Source organism: Cucurbita maxima, unplaced genomic scaffold, assembly GCF_002738345.1.
Source record: "Cucurbita maxima cultivar Rimu unplaced genomic scaffold, Cmax_1.0 Cma_Scf00014, whole genome shotgun sequence".
In the NCBI taxonomy this organism is placed as follows: domain Eukaryota; kingdom Viridiplantae; phylum Streptophyta; class Magnoliopsida; order Cucurbitales; family Cucurbitaceae; genus Cucurbita; species Cucurbita maxima.
In genome coordinates, this window is record NW_019272030.1 from 42,703 (window position 1) to 57,669 (window position 14,967).

At 37.0% G+C, this 14,967-nt stretch overlaps 3 protein-coding genes across 7 annotated transcripts; 1 reads left to right on the plus strand and 2 right to left on the minus strand.

Moving 5' to 3' along the window:
- The first annotated feature begins 3,393 nt into the window (after window positions 1-3,393).
- LOC111489224 lies at window positions 3,394-4,318 on the plus strand. The gene has a single exon (XM_023137336.1). The coding sequence runs from the start codon at window positions 3,486-3,488 to the stop codon at window positions 4,005-4,007; it is 522 nt and encodes a 173-aa protein (XP_022993104.1). The 5' UTR covers window positions 3,394-3,485; the 3' UTR covers window positions 4,008-4,318.
- A 1,004-nt stretch (window positions 4,319-5,322) lies between these two features.
- LOC111489819 lies at window positions 5,323-8,191 on the minus strand. Of its 5 annotated transcripts, none has more exons than XM_023138226.1 (8): window positions 7,803-8,191; window positions 7,124-7,302; window positions 6,698-6,769; window positions 6,451-6,518; window positions 6,220-6,370; window positions 5,986-6,066; window positions 5,822-5,908; window positions 5,323-5,722 (listed from the first exon to the last, which is right to left on the minus strand). In XM_023138226.1, the coding sequence occupies exons 2-8, from the start codon at window positions 7,271-7,273 to the stop codon at window positions 5,609-5,611; spliced, it is 723 nt and encodes a 240-aa protein (XP_022993994.1). In that variant the 5' UTR covers window positions 7,274-7,302; window positions 7,803-8,191; the 3' UTR covers window positions 5,323-5,608. The 5 variants fall into 5 exon arrangements, with proteins under 5 accessions (XP_022993994.1, XP_022993989.1, XP_022993991.1 ...); XM_023138221.1 differs by lacking the exon at window positions 7,803-8,191 and adding an exon at window positions 7,522-7,703 and having other exon boundaries at window positions 7,124-7,388; XM_023138223.1 differs by lacking the exon at window positions 7,803-8,191 and adding an exon at window positions 7,522-7,702.
- Window positions 8,192-10,690: 2,499 nt separating this feature from the next.
- On the minus strand, window positions 10,691-12,045 carry LOC111489500 (probable ribose-5-phosphate isomerase 2). Its single transcript, XM_023137750.1, has 2 exons — window positions 10,851-12,045; window positions 10,691-10,820 (listed from the first exon to the last, which is right to left on the minus strand). Exon 1 carries the CDS (start codon window positions 11,831-11,833, stop codon window positions 11,015-11,017), a length of 819 nt encoding a protein of 272 aa, XP_022993518.1. The 5' UTR covers window positions 11,834-12,045; the 3' UTR covers window positions 10,691-10,820; window positions 10,851-11,014.
- Window positions 12,046-14,967: the final 2,922 nt, after the last annotated feature.

A 14,967-nucleotide genomic window follows, 5' to 3' on the forward strand; every position in this document is an offset into this window, starting at 1 on the left:
ATCAAATCATAAACCAAGTCCCTCTCGCGCCTGAGAGGGTAGGGCCCCATTGTTCAAGTCCCGAAATCATTACTTAAGAGAACCATTCATCTACTTTCCTTATATGAAAAATAATAAATTATATTTCATGATATTATATTTCCAACTCCCTATTTGGTCAAGTCTCCAAAATGGTAGGCATATTGAATCAGCTAAAGAGTCATTCTCACCTATGTAAAGTAAAGGACAAACCCTCACCAGCAGGAATTCATAACTCATTCAAGATTAAGATCAAATTGCATATGAGTATCATGTGAAATATTAATTTCTCAATGAACAGATTTATAAAAAAAGATTATTTCTTAGTCCAGTCTTATACAAACTCACTATATAAGATACTCTACATGAACGATTTGGATCAAATTATTTGTAACGGTTATAAAGTGGGTTGTATCAATAGTGTTAACCGGATAAGGCACACAACCTTTTCCATATACTATAGACCTTTTAGGTTATTATTTGAACACGATCCTCTTGTATACTGTTCAAGATTACATTAATAACCTTAAATTTTCATACCATGGATAACAATTAAATTACAAATAAAATAATAAAATTTATTATTAAAAACTAAATAATTAATTACAAGAATTTAGGACATAAATTCTAACCGGTTTGTCCTTTGATTTGCTAGGATAAGACTTTTGTAATAGATTCAATATGCCTACAATTTTGGGGACTTGGATCAATTAGGGAATTGAGAAAATAATGTCACTCGATGAACTTTACTCATTCCCATACTGGAAAAGTAGATGAGTAGTTCCATTGGGTGCTTGTAACGACCCTAAATTTCAGCTACTTAAAGTCGCTACCGTCATCTTAATCTAAGCTCGTATGTGAAATATAACTCTTAAAACATGTCGCTATCGCTACTAGGCACGTGTCGTCATACATCTAACAAATGTCTAGCCTATCTTATAGTAAGACCACTTACTTGTTTGGCCTTAACCGGTGTTTCTTTAAGTTCGTGTTTGCTAAGCTTTCGTTCCTCCAAACTGCTCCAAATATCATTGGGGATCATTTCCTATTAGGTCGCCATCGTCTTTCGTTAGTACTTTACAATTTTAGTGTAAATCCAACTTAAGTTCGTGAAATAAGGCATTATAAGGACATCGATTACCTTATTTAGAGTCAAAATCAGCTGGAAAAGAGTGAAATAAATGTAAGGATGGGTGTTAAAATTGTTAGACCGAGCCGATTGAGCCATTTTTTAGTTGAAGGACTGCATGGAGACAAGCCGAGCTGAGTCGTGTAAGCCGAGGGATTCTTTTTGCTACATATCGACACGTGGCTAAATAGAAGAGGAACACGTCGTGGCTTATTTCTCAGGTCGAGGCACGGGTTCGGGTCAAATGAAGCGGGTGCGTGGGTCGCAGTTGCTGCAGGAGTGGGCTGAAACGGCTATTGGGCTGCTGCAATGACTCTCGGGCTAGAAGCGTCGCGGGTTGGATTAAGGCTGACAGATATAAACTGGTGGGCTGCGGGCGTTCGTTCGACACAAATTAAACTTTGACTTTTATGTTCAAGTCATAAAGTCAAAGGAGATAAAGTAACTAGCTAAAGACCTCCAGAATTCTCTCCATATTTATTCAACATAAATTTAATTAACATTCAGAGTTTTGTTTAATTTTTTTTTAAATCCAAATGGGTTCCTTTTTTCATTGGTCTTTGATTCCTACCAACTATTTGATTTCAATTTTTAGCACATTTTCGAACATCGTCTTAGTCAACATAGGACCTCTTAATCTCTATCTAAGCAAGGTTTTGATAGAAGCATTAATCGAAGTATACCTCTAGAACTGTTTGAACTGCCCTCGTTGTTTAATAGTGAAGAGGTGGGTGGACAGGTGTTGCGAGTCGTGATTTTGCTTATGAACTCGCAATAAAGGCATGCACAAGATCCTAAAACAAGCCAAAGACACCTGCTCTTGCTGCCCATTATATCATCTCATGTACATTATGCTATCGTGGAAATTCATAGTCAAGTTGTAGGTCTTGACATGCTTGATTTTATTCATGCTACCGTCGTATTCTTCGATCTCTCTGAACTTGAACTTCTAGTTTAACCTAATAAATAAAAGTAAAAAAATTTATTTATTTGCTTACCAATTCTTTTGGATAAGATTTCTACGAGTATAAAAAAATGAGGCGAAAGACTATTGAACCATCTATTACCTAAAGGAGTGGCTCAAAACAGGACAATCTTAAGATTCTCCTAATTAACTAGAAAATGAGAGGCTTTAAACCCCTTGTTTTCTAACAGTCAACCTCAATGTGTTTGATTGAGCAAGGGTTCAATTTCTAATGTTGCTGACTATCACAAAAGTTAATGCTATTAAGACTTTTATATTAGACGAACCTCAGTGACAAAAAAAAAAAAAAACAAAAATTAAATGATTAACTTTTTTTAATGTCATGTAAAAATTTAAATCACTTTCTAATTAAAATTAATTATTAAAAAGATGATTTCTGGCGACCTCTCACGATTTCTTCAAATTCTTTCACTAATTTACAAATTTGATTCATCCATTTTGTATATGAAGAAATATAATTGACAAAAGTTGACTGAATTTTGTGAATCAAACCTAACAAAATCCTAGAAATTTCCAAACATTTGGATTTTTTATTATTATTAGTGTGGGTTTCCTATTTTGTGACATTATTTTAATTTGCCAAATTCATCAATTTATTTGCGCCCTCAACGGCGATATTTGGAGCATAAACTAACTTTACCCCCACCCCTACACATCATCACTTCCACACAAACTCTTTTTTTTTTTTTTTTCTTTTTATATATAAAAAAAAGGAAATTATTTCCTAAGTTTCTCCATTTTTATAAATATAATTTTTAAATAATTAATAAAAAAATAATTTAGGTAGAAAATAGAGAGTGAGATTTGGTCTAAATCGATTTAAAATTTAAAATTAGTTAAAAGATTTTTCAAATTCAAATTAAGAATAGAAAAGTAGTAATAAGGCGGCGGTGTAGAGAGGCGATGGTCAAAAGAAAGCGGTTGTTATAAGCGGCGAGTGGCGTTTCCGTATGGACGTGTGTCTTGCATTTGGGTCCCACGCGCATTTACAGCTTACGCGCTCTTCATTTACCACGTGCTCCCCTTCCCTCACACGTATTCTCTTCCATTCCAATGGTAACTAATACTATTTTTTTAAAATTATTTTATTATTATTTTTTATTAGTAAATTTTTAACATAATGTATAATATAATGAAATAAAATAAGGATGAAAATTGAAAGGTTGAAATACATTACCAAAATGAAGAAAAGAGAGTGGGGTTGAAAGTAAAAGTAAATAAATGAAAATTTACGGCAGCCGTTACTATATATTAACCCCTTTTCTGTCTCTCCTTCTCCCAAACCCTCAATTCTTTTTCTCTCTGTTTTTGTTTGTTTCTCTGCAACTCTCCAACTCTCTCCAACCATCTCCCATGGGGAATTATATTTCTTGCTCCTTGGCCACGCCGTTGATCAAGAATTTCAAGGCGGTTAGGGTCGTGCTTCCAGGCGGCGAGGTCCGTCAGTTCCGGGAGTCGGTGAACGCGGCGGAGCTAATGCTCGAATGTCCTACTTACTTTCTCGCCAACGCCCAGTCTCTCCACATCGGCCGCAGATTCTCCGCACTCGCCGCCGACGAGGAGTTGGAGTTTGGTAACGTTTATCTCATGTTTCCGATGAAGAGAGTTAATTCCGTTGTCACGGCGGCGGATTTAGCCACCTTCTTCATGGCGGCTAACTCTGCGGCCAGGCGGATTTCGGCCGCTAAGGTTAGGGTTATACATGAGAATCGGAATCGAGAATCCGCGGAATCGAGGCCGAGAATTAGCGATGAAAATAACGGACCGAGATTGAGCTTGGAAGGAATCGAGGGATTTCCGATGCATCGATTGTCAGTTTGTCGATCCAGGAAGCCATTGTTGGAGACGATTAAAGAAGAGCATATTAGAAGATAGGAAGATTTCGATACTTCAATTTTTTGATCGGATCTCGAATTTTGAAGAACACGATTTCGGTGTGCGGATTGAAAAGTCCGTTCGTCTGAAATTTCATTGGGCGCGCCTGGTTTCATCAGACGGAGTCCAACCTCAAGTTGTTCCGAGGATGAAACGGCGTCGTACTTATGCCTACCCTTTCCATTCTTATTTTTTTACCTGAAATTGAAATAAAGTTTATGACAGTAAATTGCCAGTTTACTGTGGTTGTGAAAAAAATAATGATCTATTTTTATAATAATTATGTGTGGAGATGAAATATTTTGAGATTATTTTATTTCTATAGCATTATCTATATTTTCTTAGACATACATTTTATGTGGCTAAAGAAATAAAATAAAAAATAGATAAGTTGGTAATTATAACAAAATGTTAGAAACTGATTATATTAATATCAAGTGGAGGAGTAACTATCGTGTTTTTATAGACATACATTTTATTAATGTGTATTAATTAACAAGTAAATAAATATAATAGAAAAATAAAGAATATAAGGGTTACTAGAAGGAATATTATATTATATACTAGGGTTACAAGAGCAAGATCAAAGGTAAAAGCAAAGCGAAGAGAGCGTATGCTCAAGTGAACAATATTCGAGTGTATGCTCAAGTGAACAATATTATACTATTGTGGAGAGTCGTGTTGTTCGTCTAACAATTCAGGCATGATATCGTATCCAAGGAGATTAGTTCAGGTCATGATATCGTATCCAAGTAGATTAGTTTAGGCATGAGATCATAACCAAGTAGATTACTTACAACATTATTGAGGGTATTAAAAGACTACTTCTAGTGCACGGAGAGTCTCTTATGATTGACTCACTAACGAGAGCAAGTTGCACAAGCTCTTCTGACTGATTTACCTATCTATATCTTAGTTAGCGAGAGTGGGAGTAGTTGCACAAGTCTCTTATGACGGTTGCACAAGCTCTTATGACTGATTTACCTATCTATATCTTAGTTAGCCAGTCAAGCGAGAGTGGGAGTAGTTGCACAAGTCTCTTATGACTGATTCACCTATCTATATCTTAATTAGCCAGCCAAGCGGGGGCGGGAGCGGGAGCAGTTGCAGATTTAAAAATTTTATTTAGATTAAATGCAGTCAATACATTGCCAATTCTATCTCCACAAAAGTCAATCCACACGACCAAACTTGTGATTACAATTTTTAAAAAAAAGAAAATTGTTCAAAGGATTACTCCAAGCATGAACACGAGCAATGGACCCAGTTGTAAGGTGAACAATATTTATTTATCTATGGACTAAGATGCTACAAGTTCGAGCCGTAAGAAAAGTTGATATTCATTCATTCATTTCTTTTCTGTACAAAGAATTTCTAACACAAACCAATCATTTAATAAACTAAACTGCATAACAACTTCAAACATCTGTACACATCCTTTCTTCACAAATTTCTATATTTTCTATCATATTTACTTCACAATCTCACTTTCCACCATATTTACTTCAACCTGCCAAAGGCTACATACAGCTACAGCCACGTATCCCCCCATACCAACACCATTCTTCAGCTCGCAATCCAATTTCTCAGACCTTCTGCTGCTATGAAACTGACCGAACGCGGATAATGTAAGGCTGAGGTTGGGACGATACGGATGTCGAACTCCTAACTATGCTGCTGGTTGAATGAATGGATGAACTAGAAGATGTAGCCAGCTGATCATAATCATCCAAACACAAGAAACCATTAATACAATAGAGTTATCACTGAGAGGATGGCATGAAAATGTCTGTTAATTGTATACGAACACTTACGAGAAGTCGACGACGATGAACTGCAGAGACTACTTTCAACATAACGTATATTGGTAGAACGATCAGTAAACTTCGCAGGCAAATCGACTGTCATTGAAAGGGAATAATTTAACTTCGTGCACAAATCTTGGTTTTGCATTTGTTTGAAAGTAGAGATTTCTCACCAGAAGTAGAGGGAAAGAGTAACCACCGCTTTCATTGAATATGAGGGGAAGAGTGTGCCTCAAAACCAGAAGAACCATGAACTACAAAGAAAAAGAGAAACATGTGGTTCAGATTTTGATATTCCCCTAACACGAACTTAAACACGTGTTATTTCGAAAACATCTTATGATCACCATTACAAAAATTGTGCGTTTGGAAAGAACTTCATGTGTCAAGGGAGAAAGAAAACTTACAACAATAGCAAAGGAATGGAAGCATAGCACGCTGGTTGCAGCAGAAGCTGAGAACTCATCATATTCGGTATCAACAACATTACGGTTTGAAGAAACCATTGCTATATAGCTAGAACTATCCAAGTTCCTTCTAGAAATCTCCCAGTTCCCCCTGCAATGGAATAGGGGTCAATCATTCTCAAGTTGAAGCAGAAAGAACATACATTGTATGCATTGTTGTACGAGCATTACCTGAAGCTCATTGGAATACGCCCCATTTCGAATAATGGAGGAGATGCTGTGTAACCTGGTTTGAATTGCTGCAAATCATAGTTACACGGTTCAGTTTAGGTGTACAAACTGCATTAAACATAATGATCTTCTCGGGCCAAAAAAGACAATCATGCTAGAGATTGTAATCTTGCGTCAATGAACTGCTTCAATTTGTTTTACTATTATGATTTTAAGGAGGAAAGAAATAAAAAACACCATACTCCACCTGGCGGCATATCTCACAAATTGTATCACCCTTTTCGTTACACCACTTCTGTATGCATCTTCGATGTGCATACTGCAAAATTCAACGGAACATGTCAAGAAAACTTGCATTATCATATCAGAAGCGCTGGCATACTAAATGATTAAACTCTTGAGGCACTACACGTTGAAAGGAGATATATAATTGATACAGAAATCAAGAGCAGCTCAGTTTGACAACATGGGTTGTGTTTGAGGTGTGAACTGCATTAGAATGACAACTACGGCAGATATCAATGTGCTAGCTTTCCAAAAGTGCAAAGGAGTTTATCACTAGGCTTCATATTTGCAATAAAATGCTAGACAAGAACAAGATCAGCTATACTTGGCATGCAATGACTTAATATGGAAATTTGGCCAATTTAATTCAATGAGTTCATCAACAAACCTTAAGGCTGCCACAGCACGAGCAAGGTGTTTCCATGTTCGAGTCTTCATCTTCATCCTGGCATATTCTACATTCCACAATTTTCTTTGGAAATGGTATATTGTCAAACTCCATTTCTGGGCAAGAACTGTCCCCCTTCAAACCATCCATGGCATGCTTTTGGCTCTCAATCGCTGCTTCTAATGTCGTCTCCGTCAACAATCGATCAACCAGCAAAACAAAGTGATCCCCCATATCAGGAAAAAGAGATTTTACAATCTTTAAACTGACCAAATACCATATAGATACAAGAAATCAAGGCTTAGTTCTTTCCAGTGAATGGGTTTATGTTGTAGATTACAAGTGTAAAGATTATATAAGATGTGGAGGCAATGAAAAAAGTAGATAAATGAGAGTACCGGCTACAACAAACAAAGACTACAGGGGATACCCATGGCTATATGTTAGTTGAAAACCCCACCAACCACCAATAACCTTCCTAACAGAAACCCAGGAAAGAAACATAGGCAAAACTTTAGAACAAGAAAAGGGTTGAATGAAAGAAAGAAGACAAGGGAAAAAAGAAAAACACCCAAAACAGAAAAGGTAAGAAGAAACACAAAAGAATCAAAAACAGGAAACAGGAATATAACAAAAGGGAAACCAATAAAGAAAGGAAAGAAAAGAGGAAGAAACTTACAAGGAGGGGATGGAATCTTGTTGAAGCAAAGAAAGCTGGTGACCCCTGTTTTCCCCCTCCGATGTTTCTGAAGGAAATTAGCCGAAGATTTCGGGAAGAAGGTAAAATGGGTGGGTGTGACACATGGATGAATGTATTCCAAGCTTTGTGGCATCAAGAGAAGAAGAAAATGAAGCTATGAAAATGGGTTTGTGGCCATGTTTCTCAGCTTGTCATTTCCTCAAACACTTCGCGTGCGTGCGTTATATTGCTAGAAATTTTCGCATATAAGTTAAGCGGCAAAACTTAGAGAGAGGAAGAGGGGCCGCCATGATTGTTGTTCTCTCTATCCTTTTCACCTCACCGTTTTGCGGTTTTAAGCTGCATCATTGCATGAGGTCATCAATGGGTTTAAAGAATGGGCCTTACAAAACATCAATAAACCACCATTTCAATTTGAGATGCCTTGTTTATAATGAGTATTAACACATTTCAGCGTGGTCGATCTCAAGAATTTTTGTTCCCACGCCAGCTTTAAAATGAAGCAGTTTGGATTTTTCGCTCATTTTTTCTTGTATTTTTTTTTTCCATACAAAGGTAGAAAATGATTCAATACGATAAAAAAAAAAAAAAAATTTAGGTCGTATTGTAATAAGTTGTATATATAAAGGAACAATTTTGTGCGTATATATTTATTACGCTCTAAGAGTGGAGTATACGAATGAATTTAGACCGAAGCCGAACAATAGTGATCGGGAGGATATGCAGTTAGAGTTAAGAAATACTTTAAATAATTGATAGTTATTACTTATATCAATCGGTGGCTCAATAAAACAAACTCCAAAGTTAAGTATGCTTAGGTTAAAAACTATCGCTATGTGCCATAGAATGCTAGTTACGGTTTCCATAGATTATGAGTTAATTTTTTTGCGTATTTTGGTCCTAGTACCTAGTTATGAGCTCCACCGCTTCCTTGAGTTGACCAGGTACCTTGTAGGAATTGATAGGGTGCAAACCCTATTCGTGAACTAACCAACAGAGGTTAGGGTCTACTTGTTATACATGGCTTAGTTGTTACCCATAAAGGATTTCAGGAGTCATGGAAGATATACTACTGAAGTACTATCAGTGGTGCCTAGTGGGGAGTGTTATGACATTTTTACTGTCCCAGCCTGAGTGGCGTAATGACCGGTAGTTTTACTATTATAGCTTGAAAATGCAAAGTAACAAGTGGTTACTGTTCCTAAAACATGTAGTTTTACTGTTTTAATTCAAGGAGGGTACATGAGTATATAGTTTATTGTTTTAGTCGGGAAAGACATATTGACAGGTAGTTTACTAATTTTGGACACCACTAGAGAGAATCCACTAATTAGAGGTCAATAGGTAGATATGTTTGGAATACGGTCATTACTTAAGAGCTAAAGGGCTTCTCCAGAGTTATGAGTATTACCCTAGGGCCTTTCCATGGGCCATAGCAACTCGAGGCGTACTTTGTGCAAGTCTGACGAAGGACCTAGACATATGTGAACCTAGAGTCAAGAGAAAACATAAAACCCTTAGGTTGTGAACCTAAGAGGGATTGAGTACTCCTTAAAGGATATGCGTGAGTGTTAGTTACACAATGACCTATAAAGTTATGTGCAAACGTTAAGCCACACTTTGGTTATCGCTAGGGACAATTATGAGTACAAAGCCTAAGTTTTCAGGTATAAGATTAAGTTTGAAAAGAGCCTACAAGTAAGTTAATTGCGGAGTATTTTTCTACTCACTCCATGTTATACTCTTTTTTAATATGGAGTGTAAACCACCGTTGATGGCAGGAGCAAGTGGAGCCGATCAGTTGTAGGGGTTGCCATGTAGAACAAGTCGTATTCGTTCTTGTCATTCTATTATTATTTTAAATGCTACTTCTCGAAACTTATGTTATTTTTAGTAAACCATTCTGATTCGACTCCGTGAACATTATCGTTGAACTATTTTTACATTGATATTGAATGCTTATTAAATTTAAAATTCCTCGTGCACAAAAGTAAATTTATCGCACTTTTTACCCTTAGTATATGTGGTGAGCAGTGATCGAGGTGTAAAAAATCAGGTCGTTAGAGATGCATACATGTTGTAAGGGTATTTTAAATAAACTTTTTTTACACCTAATGTCATGCATACCGTAACAACCTTATTTTTAATAGGAAAATAGTACAAAATATTATTTTAAAATAAAATAAAAAATAATCTTATAAAATTAAATCATTCTAAATTTTGTATTGAAAATAGTGGGGTCTTTTTTTATAAAAAAAATTTGCAAGTATTATACCAAGATTAAGTGTTATACACAATCAAATCTGAATCAAATGAGAAAAATTTAAGATAATTTCTATTTTGTTTTTTAAAATAAACATTTTTAAATTTAATTTGGGTATAATATTTTAATTAATCAGTTTGGTAATTATACATTTGATGGTTTAAATATCGAATCTCCACCATGTATGATATTATACACTTTAAACATAAACTCTAGTAGCTTTGCTTTTGGTTTTACCAAAAGCACCGATGGAGAGAGTATTGTTTGAGTATAAACCCATTTCCTAAATTAGTGGATACACGGATGGAGATGGATACACGGAAGGAGAGAGTATTCTTTGACTATAAACCCATTTCCTAAATTAATCTTAGTGGGACTTTCATCCAACAAGTAGAACTTGATCATTGATTATTGACTGAGCTCAAGTTTTTATATTGAACTGAGGTATTGAACGAGATAAAGTATATGCCCTCGACCAAAAATTCATGACATTTGCATACCGAAGTCTCAAATTTGGTAGCATCCCAAGCCCTAAAACGACTCATCGAAGTGTTTCAAGCAAACAAAGAGGAAGAAAAAGAGATGGAGAAAAGTGCAGCAAAACTGAGAGAAAATGGGCAGATTCTATAAGTTATTAGTATTGAAAGACAACATGACATGACATGACAAACATTCAAACATTAGACTGCCCCTGTTCCTAAATTGAATAACTCAGCTCAACTAATCTCTCAAACCATGATGCAAAATCTATGTCAAAATCAAACCCACAGTGACCCTCTTTGATTGTGACTCTCTGTTTCAAGATTATGTAATCAAAGGGATTCATTCATCTATGAAACCCAAATCTCTTCTACTACAACAAATTATCCAGATTTCTAAAATTCTATCACGTTTTGATTCAATCTAAGCTTAGACCCTTTGTGGGTTCCTATTGATCTAATTCCTTGTTCTTTATTGTAATCCCTAGCTCCCCTGCAACAATCACGGTGGTAGCCATGTCAAGAAACATACCGTGTTCCACCACTCCAGCCAGCCGCAAGATTCTGTCACTCGCCACCTTCAAATCGCCGATAGCTTTCTTGAAATACAAATCCACAATGTAGTTCCCATTGTCCGTCACATAGGGCTCACCATCGTCTCCGACAGCCCGAAGCTTCGCGACGCAATCGGTGTCTTCAAAGAGATTCTGAAGGCGAACGGCCGTGAATTTCCAGCAATACGGCACAACCTCAACAGGCATTGCGAGCCCACTTCCACCGATGTACTCAACGAGTTTGGATTCGTCGACGATGACTATGAACTTTTTACAAACACATTCCACCATTTTCTCACGGAGGAGGGAACCGCCTCTGCCTTTCACCAAATTGAGATGGGGATCGACCTCGTCGGCGCCGTCGATGGCGAGATCGATGACGGGATGCGAATCGAGATCGGACAAAGGGATTCCTAAGGAAAAGGCTTGGTCGTAGGTTTTCTTGGAGGTGGGTATTCCGACGATGTCCTTGAGAGTCCCCTGTCGGAGAAGTTCGGCAATCCGGTCGACGGCGTGCTTGGCTGTGGAGCCGGTTCCGAGGCCGAGAACCATACCGGATTGAACAAACTCGACGGCCTTGTAGGCGGCAGCCTTTTTGTAATCGTCCTGAGAGAAAATGGGCTGGGAGAGGGGGACGGAAGAAGGAAGAAGAAGAGCGGCGGCCATGGGGGGGGTGTCGGACCCCATGAAATTTGGGAGATAAGGAATGGCCATTGCTGTGGAGAAATGAGAGGAATGGAATCAAAAGGGAAGGAGGGGTATCATGGGGGAGAGTCCAAATTGAAAGAGGGATTGGATTAATGGAAGAAATTGAAGAAGAACAAGAATCTAGGAGTGTAATTGAAGGAGGGAATGTGTGGCGGAGAAGATTGGAAGCGATGCAGAGCAGGGATAGGGTTAAGAAGTGGACGGTGTTTGGTTCTCTCGGGAAAATGGGCTCTTATAAGCCCCAAAACGCGGTGGTCCTCTGGATTTCAACTCTCTGCTTTTGGCGCTTTCACGCCGTGGGATACACATTCGATTCAACCAATTTATGTTCGATCCATTACAATATTTTCGTTTGTTTTTCATCAGCATCCAGACGTTCAAACTCCGAGATCAAATTATGAGTTCACATTACGACATATAAGTTCATCCTTTGTGAGATTTGTGTACTTAATGTTTGGTAAAATGTCAAGTTCATCCCTGAAATTGCAAACTTTAAATTTATGCGCATATTCCCAAATCAATGGTTCACAGCTGATGAATGCACATAAAAATATTAAATTAAAATTATGATATTTTGACCTAAAAGTTCAAAAAAAAAAAAAAAACTTTATGGGGAAAGGTGAGAGATAAAAAGGAGAAGAATAAAAGGGATAAAATTATTAAAAAAATGTATAATATTGGTCTATACATATAGTCTTCCCTCTGTCATAGGAAATATCATTTCTCTATTAATATTTTTTTGGATGGATTTTATTTATGAATTTAAATAAAAATGAATATCTCAATTATTTGAAACCAACTTTAAATTTTAAAAATTAAAAATGAAACATTTAAAAAATTTTAAATCGTCCACGTAGTCCAACACAATTAACAATTTGACGAATAAGCTTGAGTCCATCCTGCCCAATTGAATAACCACTTTGAGTAAAAAATTCAATAATCTTACCATTCCAAGCTCTTAGTGCTTCCTTCAATCCTCGAACAGTTCTTCTAAACTTGCATACGTGGTTAGGATTAGTTGCATTCTCAAATCTCTTTGGTGGGTTGGTTCATGTAGATCTCCTGCTCTAACTTTCTGTGTGCTATAGTCTTCAATTCCTACTTGTCGTGAGTGCTAGCGTAACATGTACTATTGGACTAGTGATGATCTTTTAAACTGTACATGATGGTTGGAGTTAGTTATTTACTAGTCGTGTATTATGTAACAATTTTCTCTTCGAGCCTTCGAATTATGGATAATCATGCATTGAATAAGTGTAACAAAAACTCAACAAAATTTTTCATTTTTAAAACAAGACCACTAGATAGATATGAATTTAAATACAAGTACAGATCCACATAAGTTAAATATATTTTCAAATAAAAAAACATAAGAGGGGTACAAAATCACAACAAAAGACCACTAGAACGAGATGTTGAAGATCTATAGTTTTTCCAGCAGCTGCATGGCTCTCGAGCACTCCCACCAACGATAACTACCTTACGAATCATCTAAAATAGAAAAGAAGCACGGACAAGTATAAATCCTACCTATAAACTCTAATCAAATTCTATGAGACTGACTATTTACGCGTGTCTAGATCATCGACTTTCAAGTTAACCAACTCAATTCTAGGGCTCCAAATGAGCTGCATTGCATCCTTTGGGTTCTTACTGCAATTAGCCTTAAGGCCATAACTCTCTGTTGGTACTTGCTCTATCCATAACTCTCTATGCGTAGTTCTCAACTCCCTTTGAGAACGTTTATTTTCTTAGAGAGTTCTAAATGGCTCTTACGCACACTTAGGGTTAAACTACTAAAATTTTATTGCCCATGTCACTCGCTCAAATGTCGAAGTATTTATGAAGTGCTATCTTTAACTATTCCCAACTCCAGAATTGCTAAAACATTATGAAAAATATTGCTCGAATTGGTCAATTACAAAGGATTAATCGACAACTCTCTAATAGGCCACATAATGTCATCTCAACTACGAAGGGACAACCCTCGTGTCTCTCAAGCTACTACCCTTGTGTGGTCCCTCACCCTTGTAGGTGAACTTTTACCAAGAAAGAGTTGTGGATCCCTTGGTCTTACCCACATGAGGGATCACTATATCCCATCGTATTTCTCGCATAACCTTGCTACTCTATCTCACGAAGGACTATTTTAAATTGCTACATACCCATATCCCTATGATAGGTTCTTAATAAGAGTTACGGGCTTGATTACCAATTCCTACATTATCATAGAACTGGCTACGAGTGATCTCTAAAACTATCGTCACTATACAGGCCCTCGTCCCTCCTCGAAGCTAATTCATAATTAGATGTGAGTTGATAAGCTCTCTAATCATTCCTATATAGAAACTTGCTGAACTACTTAACAGTTATGTAACGACCCGAAATTTTCTACTTAATTTAAGGTCGCTAATGTATACGTACCATTAACATTGAATGCGAAAGACTTCATTTAAATTCTACAAAACATAACCTTTATCTTAAAACACAGCTATGGACTTATGTGTTTCGAAAACATCTTTAAAACGACACAACAAAATAATAAATAAAATAAAATAAGCGTTTAAGTTAAAACATTCTATTCTAGCAAGTCTAAGAAAACAAATACCACTATCCTATGCATATGCCATGGTCTCGAGTTGCGATGCCGTCGTCAGCCGTACAGAAATGTCTTGTCTTAACCTGAAAAATGTAGTAGCACATGACTTGTGTATTTAAAGAAATACTCAGTAAGTGACCCTACTATTAGGGGTTAAATGCAAGAACATGTAAATGCAATGACGGGACCTATCCTTTCAATCTATTTTCCTACGGTGCTGTCCTAACGAGTAATTTGGACATGTACCATATACTCTACACACAGCCCATACGTGCGAGTATGGACTCACTAGGTCAGTTCGCACACCACTGGGCGTCGGGCGAGCATACTCTAGGAGCTCCTTAGGCCGGACACCCGTTAGAACTAGTAACCGTCACTACAACACGATACAAACATAACGATCATTGTCCTGTCTTTGGATGTACGCGTTCGTACCCTCGTGATGGAATAGGGGTATCCCCCCAAATGCATGAGGTCCCCAATATTTCTACTTTTATCATTAATGAATATAACCCCGCTATCATCTTTCATGCTTAACATG

What these genes read in the sequence shown, in the direction of transcription:
- LOC111489224 (XM_023137336.1), top strand. Translation starts at nt 3,486, where the DNA reads ATGGGGAATTATATTTCTTGCTCCTTGGCCACGCCGTTGATCAAGAAT.
- LOC111489819 (XM_023138221.1), bottom strand. Translation starts at nt 7,357, where the DNA reads ATGGGGGATCACTTTGTTTTGCTGGTTGATCGATTGTTGACGGAGACG. An exon ending in CGTGCTGTGGCAGCCTTAAG is followed by an intron (nt 6,770 to 7,123) that starts GTTTGTTGATGA and finishes TGAATTTTGCAG; the next exon opens with TATGCACATCGAAGATGCAT. An exon ending in TTTGTGAGATATGCCGCCAG is followed by an intron (nt 6,519 to 6,697) that starts GTGGAGTATGGT and finishes TATGATTTGCAG; the next exon opens with CAATTCAAACCAGGTTACAC.
- LOC111489500 (XM_023137750.1), bottom strand. Translation starts at nt 11,833, where the DNA reads ATGGCCATTCCTTATCTCCCAAATTTCATGGGGTCCGACACCCCCCCC.